This window comes from Schistocerca serialis, chromosome 2 (genome assembly GCF_023864345.2).
Source record: "Schistocerca serialis cubense isolate TAMUIC-IGC-003099 chromosome 2, iqSchSeri2.2, whole genome shotgun sequence".
Classification (NCBI taxonomy): domain Eukaryota; kingdom Metazoa; phylum Arthropoda; class Insecta; order Orthoptera; family Acrididae; genus Schistocerca; species Schistocerca serialis.
Genome location: NC_064639.1, coordinates 930,030,526 through 930,049,583, shown reverse-complemented (window position 1 = coordinate 930,049,583; position 19,058 = coordinate 930,030,526). Strand labels below are relative to the sequence as shown.

Here is a 19,058-nt window from a genome sequence, read left to right as displayed (position 1 = left end):
GAAATAATTGTTAAGAAAAATATCAATACATTGTAACGTTTCTGAGTTATTTAGCATTCAAGTTAGCCAATCAGATCACTGTGTGCACAAATTCAAGCAGCCTGCCGCATACTATTAGTGTCAGTTGTTCTCGTTGCATAGATGATAGCGCACAAGGCTGTTCAGACTTTGCTTTAAGTTCAATCATTATTATGTCCAATTCTTGTATCACTCTCTTCTTCGGCTGTAGGAACTAAACAAAGAACATGTATGGTGACACTGTCTCTTGCAAGCCACTTGAATTTGTGCATGTAACAGTGTGATTGGCTGACTTCAGTGCTAAATAACTCTAAAATGCCACAAGTATCAAATTTTTTTCTTACAATTTTTTCTCAGCACAACCTCCTGTGAAACACCCTACAAGATTCTCAGACTGTTTCTGACCAGCCTGTCTATCACACCCATTGATACTCCTCTGATTGACACAAAAGGTGGATGAAATAGTCCCTGATAATAAATACAGTTAGTTTATAGTATAAAACGGCATTCAAATTGCTGGGTTAGGAGTAATATGAGGTGCAGAAAAGGTGTTTGAAGTTCGTTTTTCTTCAGCTCCCTTAACCTAAGGCTTCAGTAGTAAGTTTTTCGTTTATGCACCTCATACACCTCTTTCTTTTTACTTTCTTTTTCTTACTGGCTGCCTTTCTGAGGTTATGAAATACCTTCTAGCTCTGAATGCTGAATGTTTTTGTGTCCAGCTTCACTGGTCCTATGTTAGCAATTGGTGTTAGTTCAATACGTAGACCAACATTTGTCGGAACATATCCTATAACATGTTATTGTTACATATTTTCTACAGCAGGTAGCAATTTTCTATCACAGATATAGTTTTACTTACCTTTGTAGTGTATACGTTGAGAAACAAACAGTCTTCAGAGGTTTCATTGGTGTTCTCTCTCTCAGGACATCTTGCTCCATCCTTTGTGGCATCTGTTACACCATCCCATGGGTTCAGTGGCACTGGAGGCTAAAAATTCAGATACATGTGATAAATTATCCTCAACCTTTATTTTGCTTGTCTATGTTTTATCTGTTTAGTGTTATTAATTTCTAAAGGGGACCAGATGATACAATCAGTGATGTATGAATTCAAATATGATTATGTTTACAAATTAATTTTTTTTAACAAATGTAGCAATCATGGCTGTCATAAACTGACAAAAAAATCATGGTTGTTTTAGTTTTTAGTGTGAGAGTTAAATGAACTACACTACCTTTGACTTGGAGATATTTGATAGGCATATAGAAGATTAGATATTAATGCCTAAAAAGCAAAGAATGAGACAGAGAGTGGGAGAGATCTGAAGCTTTGTTTGACCACCACACAGCTTTACTAGGGCACAGTCCTGTTTGAGGTGGTATGTTTTGTCTTCCTCCAACCTTTGAATGATTTATACACCCAGATATAAGGGGATCGACAGTTTAATGTGAACTCCAAGGAATGGCACAACTTAGTGGCTTTCATATTAACAACTGATAACCAGAGGTGAAAGAAGTGAAAAGTTACAGAATAAACTCTAAGAACCTTTCAGTTTAAATCTGACAATCCACTGAGCTGAATTATATATAATTATAAACATGATAATAATATTAAAACTGGAAATTTTCATTAGCTTACACATTGTCTCAGAAAAGCACAGTGAAATGCATCTGTTACTGTCCCAATGCTGCTGAATTTCTCTTTAGCTATATCTTACATGCTTTAATATTTGTTTAATTATACCAGTTTCGTCCTCAAGGTTATGTCAGACACTACAAACTGTTGTAACTAGTTGTTTAAAATGTATGAAACTTTATGAAGATTTAAAAGGCATAATTCTGTTAGGACCTGGTTACAAAAGCTGTCCTTTTTGTCATCTAAACAGGCTGACCTTGAAAAGTTTATTCAGGAATTATGGTCAACTATTACTAAATGAAAAATATTAATAGAGGATTTTCTCATACTTTTTTTGATGTAGCAAGGGATCATGTGTACATTATCATTCCATGCATTATGCCAGATTATGAAATGGATCATGCTATTAGTTAGTACACAGAAAGATCCATGATAAAGAGAGGAAAATAAAACAACAATACATTTATGTATTCTCAATTTCATTTAGATTGTTGCCAGCAAAGAATCCTGAGCAGGCAAAACTTTTATACCATATTAATTAAAGAAACTCCATATCTGAAATTAAATATGAAGCAACTGTGCTTGGGTGAACTGGAACATGAAATACTAAAATATTACCAACTGAAATTACAGACAGTGTGCTAGATCAATTTATGCAACCCTGTGGTACTGAATTATTTACAAGTCATGCAGAGACTGACTGACCACCAAATGGCAATATCAGCTCAAGACTTGGAGGCCTGCTGTCACATGGTCATCACATGTACTGGTCATTAGATTCAAGGCGCTTAGGCTTACAACCACTTGAGACTGGTGTGGGAATAATTCTATAACTCTGCAAAGCTTCAAATGTTCTCCTAAAACCCTTCAAGGCCTGGCAGGCTAGTTTACCATGTACTAGGTTACCTGGAGGCCTGTGGCATTCATTCCTTCAGACATCATGTTCCATAAATCCCATCATGAGAGAGAGCCTTCAGAGTTGCCAAATGAATCAAGTTATATGTTAACAGGCACCACTGTCAACTTCTGTAAAGTATACTAATGATAAATTTATGACTAGTGCTAATCTACTCAAACTGATAATATGCTAATTATTTCCAGATTACTTTAAATTTGTGTTTCAGGAGGAAAACAGCCACTTCGGAAAAAAGCCACTGCACCTCCTCCTCCTATATGCCTCACTTGCAAACTTCATCTGATACCACCACTTGCTAGCTCCTGGTAGATAAATATACTGCCTCTGGTGAAATAATATTGTGAGTATTGCAACATGAAGTTGGCCAAAATGAAACAATTGCTTTGGGGACAATAAATTGCAGAACTTTAGGGTCCTTAGGAGGACCTCTTTGGGTATCTTTGCTCCCTCAGAGACTACAGAGGAATCATTTTAGACAAGCTTACCAAAGATTCCTCAAAAGTTGAAGACTAATGCCCCATTGGTCTCCTTAGTGTCATGTTGAAGCTCGTGCAGAAACTCACCCATGACAGAATCTGTCCAGACATCAACAAACATGTCCCTATAGAGCTAGCTGGGCTTAGTTTAGGAAGAGGATGTGACCAAAGGTGCTAACAATAGCAGCTCATATCAAAAACGGCTTTGAGAAGCAGAAGTGAAACATGATGGTCATCTTAGATCTAACTGCAGCCTATGATACCATCCTACGTGACAGACTCCTACCAAATTCATTGTCATTCTATGTCAGAAACTTACCACTGTAACTGGCAAAATTTCCTCAGTTGCAGGTTCCTCAGAGAATTCTAAAAGTAGAAGTGATGGTATCTTACAAGGTGTTTTGGCCCAATTCCTTTTTATTTGTTTACATACAATCTTCCATGAATGAAATCCAGGAAATTTATTTAAATCAGTGATATTGCTTTGTTGACTCAGGATCGAAGCTTTATGGGGGCTGATGGAACACTAAACAACAGACCCAGATATGTTGGGTTGTTGTTGTTGTTGTTGTGGTCTTCAGTCCTGAGACTGGTTTGATGCAGCTCTCCATGCTACTCTATCCTGTGCAAGCTCCTTCATATCCCAGTACCTACTGCAACCTACATCCTTCTGAATCTGCTTGGTGTATTCATCTCTTGGTCTCCCTCTACGATTTTTACCCTCCACGCTGCCCTCCAATACTAAATTGGTGATCCATTGATGCCTCAGAACATGTCCTTCCAACCGATCCCTTCTTCTTGTCAAGTTGTGCCACAAACTTCTCTTCTCCCCAATTCTCTTCAACACCTCCTCATTAGTTATGTGATCTACCCATCTAATCTTCATCATTCTTCTGTAGCACCACATTTCGAAAGCTTCTATTCTCTTCTTGTCCAAACTATTTATCGTCCATGTTTCACTTCCATACATAGCTACACTCCATACAAATACTTTCAGAAACGACTTCCTGACACTTGAATCTATACTCGATGTTAACAAATTTCTCTTCTTCAGAAACGCTTTCCTTCCCATTGCCAGTCTACATTTTATATCCTCTCTACTTCGACCATCATCAGTTATTTTGATCCCCAAATAGCAAAACTCCTTTACTACTTTAAGTGTCTCATTTCCTAATCTAATACCCTCAGCATCACCCCATTTAATTCGACTACATTCCATTATCCTCGTTTTGCTTTTGTTGATGTTCATCTTATATCCTCCTTTCAAGACCCTATCCATTCCATTCAACTGCTCTTCCAAGTCCTTTGCTGTCTCTGACAGAATTACAATTTCTTCTCCATGGATTTTAATACCTACTCCGAATTTTTCTTTTGTTTCCTTCACTGCTTGCTCAATATACAGATTGAATAACATCGGGGAGAGGCTACAACCCTGTCTCACTCCCTTCCTAACCACCGCTTCCCTTTCATGCCCCTCAACTATTATAACTGTCATTTGGTTTCTATACAAATTGTAAATAGCCTTTCACTCCCTATATTTTACCCCTGCCACCTTAAGAATTTGAAAGAGAGTATTCCAGTCAACATTGTCAAAAGTTTTCTCTAAGTCTACAAATGCTAGAAATGTAGGTTTGCCTTTCCTTAATCTAGCTTCTAAGATAAGTCGTAGGGTCAGTATTGCCTCACGTATTCCAATATTTCTACAGAATCCAAACTGATCTTCCCCTAGGTCGGCTTCTACTAGTTTTTCCATTCATCTGTAAAGAATTCGCGTTAGTATTTTGCAGCCGTGACTTATTAAACTGATAGTTCAGTAATTTTCACATCTGCCAACACCTGCTTTCTTTGGGATTGGAATTATTATATTCTTCTTGAAGTCTGACGGTATTTCGCCTGTCTCATACATCTTGCCCACCAGATGGTAGAGTTTTGTCAGGACTGGCTCTCCCAAGGCCGTCAGTAGTTCTAATGGAATGTTGTCTACTCCCGGGGCCTTGTTTTGACTCAGGTCTTTCGTGCTCTGTCAGACTCTTCACCCTTCCACCTTTCTGCTTTCCCTTCATTGCTTAGAACTGGGTTTCCATCTGAGCTCTTTATATTCATACAAGTGGTTCTCTTTTCTCCAAAGGTCTCTGTAATTTTCCTGTAGGCAGTATCTATCTTACCCCTAGTGAGATAAGCCTCTACATCCTTACATTTGTCCTCTAGCCATCCCTGCTTAGCCATTTTGCACTTCCTGTCGATCTCATTTTTGAGATGTTTGTATTCCTTTCTGCCTGCTTCATTTACTGCATTTTTATATTTTCTCCTTTCATCAATTAAATTCAATATTTCATCTGTTACCCAAGAATTTCTACTAGCCCTCATCTTTTTACCTACTTGATCCTCTGCTGTCTTCACTACTTCATCCCTCAAAGCTACCCATTGTTCTTCTACTGTATTTCTTTCCCCCATTCCTGCCATTTGTTTCCCCTTACAATCTCCCTGAAACTCTGTACAACCTCTGGTTTAGTCAGTTTCTCCAGATCCCATCTCCCTAAATTCCCACCTTTTTGCAGTTTCTTCAGTTTTAATCTACATTTCATAACCAATAGATTGTGGTCAGAGTCCACATCTGCCCCTGGAAATGTCTTACAATTTAAAACCTGGTTCCTAAATCTCTGTCTTACCATTATATAATCTATCTGAAATCTGTCAGTATCTCCAGGCTTCTTCCATGTATACAACCTTCTTTTATGATCCTTGAACCAAGTGTTAGCTATGATTAAGTTGTGCTCTGTGCAAAATTCTATCAGGCGGCTTCCTCTTTCATTTCTTACCCCCAATCCATATTCACCTACTACGTTTCCTTCTCTCTCTTTTCCTACTACCGAATTCCAGTCACCCATGACTGTTAAATTTTCATCTCCCTTCACTATCTGAATAATTTTTGTTATTTCGTCATACATTTCTACAATTTCTTCGTCATCTGCAGAGCTAGTTGGCATATAAACTTGTACTACTGTAGTAGGCGTGGGCTTCGCGTCTATCTTGGCCACAATAATGTGTTCACTATGCTGTTTGTAGTAGCTTACTCGCATTCCTATTTTTTTATTCATTATTAAACCTACTCCTGCATTACCCCTATTTGACTTTGTATTTATAACCCTGTATTCACCTGACCAAAAGTCTTGTTCCTCTTGCCACCGAACTTCACTAATTCCCACTATACCTATCTTTAACCTATCCATTTCCCTTTTTAAATTTTGTAACGTACCTGCCCGATTAAGGGATCTGACATTCCACGCTCCGATCCATAGAACGCCAGTTTTCTTTCTCCTGATAACGACGAACCTCTTGAGTAGTCCCCGCCCGGAGATCCAAATGGGGGACTGTTTTACCTCCGGAATATTTTACGCAAGAGGACGCCATCATCATTAACCATACAGTAAAGCTGCATTCCCTCGGGAAAAATTACGGCTGTAGTTTCCCCTTGCTTTCAACCGTTCGCAGTACCAGCACAGCAAGGCTGTTTTGTTTAGTGTTACAAGGCCAGATCAGTCAATCATCCAGACTGTTGCCCCTGCAACTACTGAAAAGGCTGCTGCCCCTCTTCAGGAACCACACGTTTGTCTGGCCTCTCAACAGATACCCCTCCGTCGTGGTTGCACCTACGGTACGGCTATCTTTATTGCTGAGGCACGCAAGCCTCCCCACCAATGGCAAGGTCCATGGTTCACTGGGTGAATACTTTAAAAATAACTCGCTCTGAACAGCCTCTCCAATGGAAATGATTCCCTCACACTACAGCATGAGTACCTTACAAGACTCTTCAATATTTCAACACTCCAAAATATCTAGATATGATCCTACACATGTCTTTGACATACAGATTCATCTCAGGACTATGAAATCAAAACTCAGAATAATACGTTCCAGAACTTAACGTGAATCACCCGGGGTGACAGTGAAACTGTCCTCAGATCATCAGCCTTAGCTCTTTCATACTAAGTTCCAGAATACTGCTGTTTCATCTGGCTAAACAGTGCTCCCAGAAAATAGTAAGACACAAGCAATGCACCACATCACAGGGTGTACTTGTCCCACAAACACATACTCGTGACCAATTCTTGGTAATATTCCACAACCATTCATAAGAAGACAGCCATCATTGCTGAACATGTGGATAAGAATAAAAAACAACCTAGAACTACCAGTTCATCAGAACTTTCATTGTCAGAAACCCAATGGCTGAAGTCTATAAAACTATTGGGATGCACAGCAATCAGCTTGTAGGACAGACATTTCAACTTGCAAGATGCCTGACGGCAAAGACTACCAAATCCACTGGTTAGTCCCTCAACTGTTAGGGGTAAAACTCAATGGGACCCGGGACAAGTAAGGCTAGCAACCTCCTTCCTTAGTACTTAAAATATGATGCTGGCAACAATCAGAGCAAAATGCCTCGGACTTTTGGAGGTGACGGAGTCCCACCTCTAATTGACAAACCAGGGACTCCTAAGATACGACTCGGCAAACGAATGGTAACGAGATGGGGAGCTAATAATATCAATGAGGGCTACTCTCGGAAGAAGGTAGAGCTGGCAGAGGCTGCAAGTAAGATGGGGTTGGACGTTTTAGCTGTTAGTGAAATTCAGGTACAGGGTGAGAAAGAAGAGGAAGTGGGAGAATACAAGGTCTACCTGTCAGGAGTCAAAGCAGGAATAGCACAATGGGGTGTAGGTCTTTACATCAGGAAAGAAATGGAACCCAGCATAGTTTCAATAAGGTACATAAACGAACAACTGATGTGGATAGACTTGACAGTGTCTAGCAAGAAAATTAGGATTGTGTCAGTATATTCGCATTGTGAAGAGACAGATCAAGATAAGATGGAGAGTTTTTATGACACACTCAGTGATGATGTTGTTAGAGTAAAAGACAAGGACAGTGTTCTGCTCATGGGTGATTTTAATCCCAGGATTGGAAATCAAACAGAGCGGTATGAAAAGGTTATGGGTAAATTTGGAGAGGATATGGAGGCCAACAGGAACGGGAAACAACTCTTGGATTTCTGTGCCAGTATGGGCTTAGTAATCACAAACTCCTTTTTTAAACATAAGAACAGGGGAATTAGATCTGGCATTGACTATATAATAACAGATCAGGAATTCAGGAAGGCTGTGAGGGGGACACGTGTATTCTTTGATGACACTGATTACTATTTAATCTGCAGTGAAATTGGTATTGTTAGGCCGAAAGTGCAGGAGGTCAGGTCCATACGTAGGAGGATAAGAGTGGAGAAACTTCAGGATAAGGAAATCAGGCACAAGTACATAACAGTGATCTCAGAAAGGTACCAGTTAGTTGAATGTAGTCAATTACAGTCATTGGAAAAGGAATGGACAAGGTACAGGGACACAGTACTAGAAGTGGCTAAAGAATGTCTTGGAACAGTAATGTGTAAAGGTAGGATGAAGCAAACAGCTTGGTGGAATGACACAGTCAAGACAGCCTGTAAAAGGAAAAAGAAGGCGTATCAAAAATGGCTACATACTAGAACTCAGGTAGACAGAGAAAGTTATGTTGATGAAAGAAACAAACCCAAACAGACAATTGCAACATCCAAGAAGAAATCTTGGGAAGACTTTGGAAACAGGATGGAGACTTTTGGTCAAGCTGCTGGAAAACCATTCTGGAGTGTAATTAGCAGTCTTCAAAAGGGAGGTAAGAAGGTAATGACAAGTATTTTAGACAGGTCAGGAAAACTGCTGGTGAATCCTGTTGATGCCTTGGGCAGATGGAGGGAATATTTTGAAGAGTTGCTCAATGTAGGTGAAAATACGATTAGTAATGTTCCAGATTTGGATGTACAATGGGATAGGAATGATGATGGAAATAGGATCACATTTGAGGAAGTGGAGAAAATGGTCAATAGATTGCAGTGCAATAAAGTGGCTGGGTTGGATGAAATTAAGTCGAAACTCATCAAATACAGTTGAGTGTCAGGTCTTAAATGGCTACACAGGATAACTGAAGTAGTGTGGGAGTCGGGACACATTCCATCAGACTGGACGAAAACAGTAATCACACCAATCTGTAAACATGGAAACAGAAAAGATTGTAACAACTACAGAGGTATCTCTTTAATCAGTGTTGTGGGTAAAATCTTCTCAGGTATTGTTGAAAGGAAAGATTGGTTGTTTGTGGGGAAGGAAACCAGACAGCAAGGTCATCGGTCTCATCGGATTAGGGAAGGACAGGGAAGGAAGTCGGCCGTGCCCTTTGAAAGGAACCATCCCGGCATTTGCCAGGAACGATTTAGGGAAATCACAGAAAACCTAAATCAGGATGGCCAGACGTGGTGAAAGGAAAGGGTGAGTATTAGTTGAGGACAAATTGGATGAAAATCAGTGTGGGTTTAGGCCTCTCAGATGTTGTCAGGACCAGATCTTTAGCTTACAGCAAATAATGGAGAAGTGTTACGAGTGGAACAGGGAATTGTATTTATGCTTTATAGATCTAGAAAAGGCATATGACCGGGTTCCTAGGAGGAAGTTGTTGTCTGTTCTACGAGATTATGGAATAGGAGGCAATCTTTTGCAAGCAATTATAGGTCTTTATATAGATAGTCAGGCAGCAGTAAGAGTTGATGGTAAATTGAGTTCATGGTTCAGAGTAATCTCAGGGGTAATACAAGGCTGCAACCTGTCTCCACTGTTGTTCATATTATTTATGGATCATATGTTGAAACAATAGACTGGCTGGGTGAGATTAAGATATGTGAACACAAAATAAGCAGTCTCGCATATGCGGATGACTTAGTTGTGATGGCAGATTCGATTGAAAGTTTGCAAAGTAATATTTCAGAGCTAGATCAGAAATGTAAGGACTATGGTATGAAGATTTGCATCTCCAAAACGAAAGTAATGTCAGTGGGAAAGAGATATAAACGGATTGAGTGCCAAATAAGAGAAACAAAGTTAGAACAGGTGGACGGTTTCAAGTACTTAGGATGCATATTGTGGTGTCAGCGCCAGACACCACACTTGCTAGGTGGTAGCTTTAAATCGGCCGCAGTCCATTAGTACATGTCGGACCCGCGTGTCACCACTGTCAGTGATCGCAGACCGAGCGCCACCACACGGCAGCTCTCGAGAGACTTACTAGCACTCGCCCCAGTTGTACGGACGACTTTGCTAGCGACTACACTGACGAAGCCTTTCTCTCATTTGCCGAGAGATAGTTAGAATAGCCTTCAGCTAAGTCCATGGCTATGACCTAGCAAGGCGCCATTAGCATTATATTGCATTTATCTAGAGAGAGTCTCACTTGTATCATCAAGAACGTTGTATACAAATGATGGATTAAAGTTAAGTATTCCAGCAGCTACGTACTTTTCTTTATAGCATTCATTACGTATCCTGTTTCAGACCTAACGCCCGCCTGCGTGAGTTAGCGCGTGCATCTTGGCCGCCTCTTTCAATTGCGTAGTGTTGGCAAGTCTGCCGACACTACACATATTCTCACAGGATGGCAACATAGTGAAAGAACTGGAAGCAAGGTGTAGCAAAGCTAATGCAGTGAGCCCTCACCTACGATCTACTGTCTTCTGCAAGAAGGAAGTCAGTACCAAGACTAAGTTATCTGTGCACCGTTCAATCTTTCGACCAACTTTGTTGTATGGGAGCGAAAGCTGGGTGGATTGAGGTTACCTTATCAATAAGGTTGAGGTTACGGATATGAAAGTAGCTAGGATGATTGCAGGTACTAGTAGATGGGAACAATGGCAGGAGGGTGTCCACAATGAGGAAATCAACGAAAAACTAAGAATGAACTCTATAGATGTAGCAGTCAGGGCGAACAGGCTTAGATGCTGGGGTCATGTTACACGCATGGGAAAAGCAAGGTTACCCAAGAGACTCATGGGTTCAGCAGTAGAGGGTAGGAGGAGTCGGAGCAGACCAAGGAGAAGGTACCTGGATTCAGTTAAGAATGATTTTGAAGTAATAGTCTTAACATCAGAAGAGGCACCAATTTTAGCACTGAATAGGGGATCATTGAGGAATTTTATAAGGGGGACTATGTTTCAGGCTGAATGCTGAAAGGCATAATCAGTCTTAAATGATGATGAGATGCCTGGAATAATCAGTGATAGAAGGAAACTTCCTTGAAGCATCACCAACATATTGAAACTCCCAGGGAGCAATCAGCAGGTTTTCATCTGCCCCAATGAAACTGGTGCATAATGAATAGGATCAGAACTGACCACAGCATATATGAAGCATTGCTGCACCAATGGTTATGGAAATGTGACAGCAGTGAAGAGCAGCAAACAGTACATCACATAACACTTGAATGTTCCTTCAGAGCATTCATAGGGGCAGTGTAAGACTCTCACAGTTTATTTGCAGAAGCTTCTGATTGAATTTTAAAGCTGGGCTTAGGGCTATGCACCCATTACAAATTTTGGGCTATGAACCCATTAAAAATTTAGATTGCATGAACCTATGCAGAAACATTCTGCCAAATTAGTACTTTGTGCCAGCCTGAGAGTCGAACTCAAGACCTTTTACTTTCGTCAGCAAGTGCTCTACCACATATATTTGTTGTAAATAGTTGTTTAGCATTTTCTCCAGTCATCATGTGATAATAAATAATAATTGCAAAAAAGGATTCGAACACAGACTAGTGGAGTTGGAAGAGGAGTCAATGTCAAATAGAATAGGCCTATAGTACATTTATCAGAAGTTAGGCAAAAAATAATGACTAAATAGAACCAACAAATGATTTTTTATTACAGAGAAACAACAGAGAGGAAATCCAAGCAAAGGCTTTGTAATAAATAAGAAAATTAAAAATAATTTCACTTATGTTTAAAGAATCTCAAACAGAACAGCAGAACTTGTTTGAAAATAAGGGAAAGATGTCACATGGTGGCTAAGTACCAATGTGCTCATACAATGATGAGGAGGTAGAATACCTTATGAGCAGCTACAGAAACTGGTAAATGACAAAGTGATATTACAAGATGCTGATGGGAGATTTTTTTAATACAGAAGTAGGGCATAAGCTAAAGAATAATTCTTCAGTGGGAATGACGGAAAGCAATGACAGAGATCACACATTAGTAGAACTTACTTAGAAGAGCAACCAACATAATTTGTTTGTATCACTTTGTTCCAGAAGAAAACGAATGGGAAACATACTTGGCAAAGACCAATTGGGAATAAAATGAAATTGCCAATATTTCACTGAACAGTAAAGAAATCTTGTAGAAGGTGATTACCCTGAACTATCTTGGGACTTGTGCGCCCCCAGGGACCATGCATGGTCACCATTCAGCACATCCACAATTGGATCCTCTGCAACTTGCACATCTACCAGTCCCTTCAACCTCCCCCACCCTGGCACACCCGCACACCCACTGGCTCACAGACAGCCAGCCTGCAGCTGGCCCACCCACAGCCAACCTGTCTGCAGATTTTTCAGGCTTGCTCTTACATGTTCTCATCTGAGCCATCTGTCACATCTGCATCTGAGCCGCGTGCCTTCAGCCAATGTTCCCTGGGTCCAGTACTCTGTTGTCGCAGCAACCATTCCAAGGCCCACTTCCCCAACCCCAGTGCACCTTCTCCCATCGAATGCCATGTCATCTCCGAGATGTCAGCCAATTGTGTAATATGGGTTGCCACAGCTACTGTCTGCTAACAACACTCTCACTGAAGATCAAACAAAAGCCGGGTTGTTTTCAAATGCCTCCATCAGCCACCACAGTACCCTGCGATGCCAGCCTCCCTGCCACAGGTGTAAGCAGTGGTGAAAACAGTGTACTGCCATCATGGCACTACCTCGTTTCTGCGAGTTATGTGCCTCTGCTGGTATCCCTCAGCCCCAAAAGTTTTTATCCCTCTGCCTGACTACTCTGCAGCTAGTTCACACTCCATGCTTATGCCAGCTGCACGTAGTAGCCCATCAATCAGAGTACATTTTGTCGAACTAAATGAGGAGCATCTCACCACAGCATCCACAAACTATGTCCATCCTCAAGTACTCTACACTTGCTACCTTCATAGGTTTCAAGGACTTTGTGTCATTTTTTACGAAACACACACAGCATCGAAGAAGTAGGCCTAAATACATTTCCACTTGCTTCTTCTGTGGAAAGTCTGCACTGGTGCTCCTAACAAAACTAATTGTCAGTTATACAAAGATATTTTGAGTGTGAATAAGACGAAAACGTAAAACTATTTTAAAAATAGTAACTGTGCAACTATGTTCAAGTTTGCTGTGATGATTTTGGTTGGACAATAATCCCTTCACTGCGGATGTGCTCCAGGCTCAAACTCTAAAGGGAATTGATGAAATGCCGCAAGTACTGAAGGAAAGGGGCACTACATTTGTAGTGTGTGAATCTGTTGAGAATTTGTGTCTGGGGGGTGTGGGTGGTGTGCTAGGGTTGCAGTTGCCCTGACCACTGTGTCCGATGATACAGTGGTTGTGCATCTGCCTAGTAAGCAGAAGACCTTGGTCTTGGTTCGAATCCGCGTCTGGCTCAAATTTTCAACCCTCCCCATTGATTTAAATCAATGCCCACTCGCAACCTGTGTCTGTAATTTCTTTGTGTCTTAATTCTTAGCACCTGCTGGATCAAAATAGTGTCCTTTACAGACACTACCTATATATATATTATATTATTAACAATCTTTTATAAAAAGATTGGTAATTAAGAATTCTTATTTACAATGAAAACTGGAATTTCGTGAGCTGCGTGTAATTAGAAATAAGGACGCATGCATTTTTCATAAAAATGGTATGTGTTAAGTATTGTATATTTGATGAATTTATTATTTAAATGCCGTAGTTATTCGAATGGAAAGAAAAAGAGAGAGAATAATGACCATAGCAACATTTAAGCCAGCGATTACTAGTCTCGTGTGCTACTAATAGAACCACGACGCCCACCAAAAATTGGCCTACTTTTAGTGAATTAAAGTCGGAGAAAATCGATGTCGATTTTATCGAGAATTTTTGACAGTCTCATCGAACTGCTTCAGTGATTGATATCTGAGCTGTGAATTTCACATACAATTCTATACAAATAAAAAATTACAAAAATCCGATTACCGCGAAGTCCCCTTGTAAAACAATCAATTGTTTCCGCTTGGAACTGAATATGCCAAGTTCAAATTACAAACAACTGAATCCGCTGTTTTCATTCAGTTCTTCTCATACACTAGTTTTACTCGAAAGAATGACTAAATAATTTAACATCGATACGTGAAATACACAGCGAATGAGTCGATTGTTTTCCAGCAGTCAAATGTTCAAATATATCGATTGTTGTGCAGCAACCAACTAAATCGATTATTTTTATTAAGTTGATACCGTCACCACCTGAGCTCAGCTACTGGCGTACCTTGAATCGTAGATCCCCAGTCGGAGGCTGCGCGTAACGCACTCCTCGGAAGGAGTATATCGTTCGCCCATCCAGGGACTGCAGCACGCTTCCCCTCAGGCGCCCCAGCGGCGTCTGCACCTCGGGAAATTCCGACGCTAACGTCGACGCCCCCTTTGTCCTGCCCCTGCCGGCTGCGGTGAGCGCCACGGCGCAAAACAGAACCGCCAGCACTCCTCTGCTCATGTCTGGAGAGAACTGGCGGCACGAGCAGGAAGGAGTCGCTTATGTAGCAGCAGCCGCAGCATGGATGCCAACTGGCTGCTTCTGGGAAGGCAGCGCGCACTTGGCCAAACCTGCTCCACACACACGCGCACACACACACACAGAGTGGTACTCCCCCTGCCAGCCCGTAGCTTTCCGGCACCGTCATACACAGGAACACCTCTGCGACACTGGCTTCTCAAGAGGTTATCTGAAAAACACCAAATACGGCTACTGATTGGTCTCTGCAATCAGTGTTGGCCTATCTATTAGATTCTCTCTCTCTCTCTCTCTCTCTCTCTCTCTCTCTCTCTCTGCCCCCTCCCCCCCCCCTCCCTTCCTCTTGCGCGCGCGCGCTCACCACACACATTCGCAAACAAGTGTGCTTGCTCAAACGCACGCAGAGTAGATGTAGAAGACGTCAAAATCCTAAACTCTAACGCGTCACATTATTTACTATTTTTTGGCATTTTGTAAGCGTATCCTTTAGTTTAGTTGCATACTGAGTGTCCACAGTCATGCTACTAATGCTGGATAAGCTTTATCCCGCAGTGTAAATAATCTTCGCCTACTGACAATGCTGTATGATTTATTTTTTTTTACTACTTTCAGGCGAAGCCCTTTTCACCAGTTACAGTTATTTCAGTTAATGATACAAACAGAACATCGATCTTCTATTAAAAAACATAAGCTATAATTCTCTGTGCACGATTACGATAAACGTCTTTATATATATAATACTACTGTACGTGTGTATGTCACTGAACTCCTCCTAAACGGCTGAACCGATTGTAATGAATTTTTTGTATGCGTTTGGGTGGCGCCCTGGAGGGCTTAGATTCACAAATCAGCCCGGCACATGGCGCTGCAGTCGGTATCTAGGTTATTTATCTATACTGCAGCCTAACGGCTGGATCGACTTGAATGAATTTTTGTGTTTCCATTCAAGTGGGGGCCTGGAAAATTTACATTCTTAAATCAGCACGGTAGGTGGCGTTGCATTTTTGTGTGCAATATTGAGCGTATTATATTCAGATATAAGTTACGTGCTTAGGATTTCGTTTATTTTTCGACATTTTAATTTTTTTGTACGGTGTCTTTTGATATTTCAGGTGTCGCATTTCAGTGAATATTAAGCGTATTATATTCACATACAAGTTACGTACATAAAACAATGCCACGTCTTCGTGGACGAGGAGGAAATATTGGTCGATGGACTCGGAATTCAAAATTAGTCCAGAACCATTTGGTAAATTAGACCGGCAGAAGATCAACTGACGGACAATGATAATTTAAGAAACCAGTCTGCAATCAGACGTGCTAATGAAAGTCAAGAGCAACGCAACGAACGCCTTCGAGCTAATGCATTGAGACAAAGACTGGCCCGTCAACGAGTCACCGACACATTCAGAACACGTGAACAACAATGTTTGCAAGTGTATCGCGCATTGACACAAGCATCACTTCTTCGCCTTGCGTTTGAATATGAGTCGGACATCGACTATTCGTCACATACACAAATTGTCATCGGTGCTATGAACAAACAATGCCAGCAGTCGTGCACTCAAATACAAAGGTGAATCGGCCGGTTTCTGCTGCGCGTCTGGCAAAGTTGTATTGCCACCACAGAATTCGCCGCCAGAACCATTGAAAACGCTATTGGCTGGAGCTACATCTCAATCTAAATTGTTTTTGCGTAAAATTCGCAAATTCAATTCGTGCTTTCAAATGGCATCATTTGGAGCAACAAAAATCGTTCAGAATGAGGATGGTCGCAATTTTCAATCAACGTTTAAGATTCAGGGCCAAGTGTATCTTCAAATTGGTTCTTTAATGCCGATGCCTGATACCGATTCAAAATTTCTGCAATCTACTTCTTGGGTGATGAGGAGCAGCAAATAAACGCACGCTGCCAGTACAACTGTACCGAGCAGATGGAGGAGCGAGAAATTGTCGGTATTTTAGAAACGTTTTTACAGAATCACAACCAGTTGGTCCAGTTGTTCAATACTGTTTCAAACAGACTGCAAAACGACAACTATACGATCGTCATCAAAGCAGACAAAGTACCACCTGTGCAGCACGCAGGCCGATATATTGTACGGGCCATTAATGAAGTTGCAGTTGTTATGGTTGGCGACGCATTTGAACGTCGAGATATACGAATCCAACGCAGAGATAACACAGTGCATACGATTGAAGACAGTCATCGCTATTACGACGCTTTGCAATATCCATTGATATTTTGAGAAGGAGAAGATGGATATCATTTAAATATCAAACAAAGAAATCCAGCAAAAGTTACAATCTACACATGTCATTGCCTAATATTTTATTTTTATGCACAATTAATTTCTTTTTGTCTTAATTATATTTTTACTTTGCAGGTGCAGAAACCAGCATGAAAGTGAGCGCAATGAACTTCTACGCATATCGGTTGATGATTCGTGCCAATGAAGACAATAATATTCTCCGATGCCGCCAGGTGTTTCATCAATATATCGTTGATATGTATGCGAAAATTGAAAGTGAGCGATTACGATACATCTGGTATAATCAAGCGAAACTTCGAGCTGAGGAATACATTCATTTGCGTGATGTTGTTGTTGGTAACGTAGATCGAATAACTAATATCAACGACATCGGTACTTCACATATTCTTCCATCATCATATACTGGTAGCCCACGTCATATGCAAGAATATATTCAAGACGCTATGACTTTCGTGGGCGCGTACGGACGACCAGATTTGTTCATTACATTTACGTGTAATCCAAAATGGGATGAAATAAAAATTACGTTATTGCCAGGTCAGACTGCAATAGATCGGCACGATATCACTGTACGTGTCTTCAGACAAAGGTTAAAATCGTGAATGAACTTGATTATACGTTCCTCTGTATTTGGCAAAACACGTTGCTAGCTGTATTCTGCTGAATGGCAAAAACGAGGATTGCCACACGCGCATATTTTGATTTGGTTGGTCGACAAAATACAGTCTAAAGTAATTGATAAAATTATCTCAGCAGAAATTCTGGAGCAGAATATCGATCAAGATTGTTACCGCTAACATGACCCATGGTCCATGCGGTGCTATTGTTACCGCTAACATGATCCATGGTCCATGCGCTGCTATAAACATGACGGCACCGTGCATGGACAATGGAAAATGTACGAAACATTTTCCAAAAAATTGTATAAATGATACAATCACTATATCGATGGTTATCCATTGTATCGTCGTAGAGACACTAACCATGGTTGTCAATCACATCAATTACGCATGTCAAACGGTACAATAGTTGACATTGACAATCACTGGGTGGTTCCGTATTCACCATTGCTATGTAAAATCTACAAAGCACACATAAACATTGAGCTTTGCAGTTCGGTGAAGTCAATAAAGTATATATATGCAAATATGTCCATAAGGGCAGTGATATGGCTGTATTTGCTGTTCATGTTCACGAAACGATGAAATAGCACGGTATCAAATGGGCCGATACATCAGCAGCAATGGAGCAGTTTGGTGTATTTTGGGTTTTCCGATACACGAAAGAGACCCTGCTGTTATACATTTGGCCGTGCACCTTGAAAATGGACAGCGTGTTTATTTCACGGAAGAGACTGCTCTACAACGTGCATCAATTGCCCCAAAAACCACATTAACTGAGTTTTTCGAACTGTGCAACCGACCAGGTATTCCCGGTCAATTCGCAAAGACATTAATGTATACTGATGTGCCACGATATTTCACATGGAACAAACAGTCAAACAAGTGGGAACCATGAAAGCGAGGTGTTCCGGTTGAAGGATACAACGGCATATTTATGGGAAATACATTAGGCTGATTATACACAGTCTATCCAAAGCAACGCGAATGTTTCTTCTTGCGTTTATTGTTGGTTAATTTTCCTGGACCGACGTCCTTCCAATACTTGCGGACAGTCAATGGCATTTTGTACGACACATATCGTGATGCGTATGGCGAATTACATTTGCTGGAAGATGACAACCATTGGGATATTACACTTGCAGATGCAGCACTGAGTTCCTCTCCTTATCAAATTCGCCAATTACTCGCCATATTATTGACGACATGTTTTCCATCTTAAGCTTCTGTCCTCTGGGAATAATATAAAGATTCCATGAGCGACGACATTCTGCATCGCATTCGGATCGCTGGTCAAGATCCCAATATCGATTTTTCGCCGGAAATATATAACGAGGCGCTAATAAAGATTGAAGATATTTGCATTCTGATTTCGAATATGCCACTCATTCACTCGTTCATTTTGGTATGCCCTCACGTAACTGCCCAGCAACAGACATCATTAACAGCGAGATTCATTGCGAACAACAGTTCAATAC

General features: G+C 40.9%; 1 protein-coding gene across 1 annotated transcript in view; it reads right to left on the bottom strand.

Moving 5' to 3' along the window:
* Positions 1 to 14,741, bottom strand: part of LOC126458303 (esterase E4-like) — a 45,045-nt gene extending 30,304 nt beyond the window's left edge. The window contains exons 1-2 of the mRNA XM_050095249.1: positions 14,445 to 14,741; positions 878 to 1,006 (exon numbers count right to left, since the gene is read on the bottom strand). Coding sequence (XP_049951206.1) covers positions 878 to 1,006; positions 14,445 to 14,669 — 354 coding nt within the window. The 5' untranslated portion in view covers positions 14,670 to 14,741. The remainder of the gene's footprint in view (positions 1 to 877; positions 1,007 to 14,444) is intronic.
* Between the last annotated feature and the right edge of the window lie 4,317 nt (positions 14,742 to 19,058).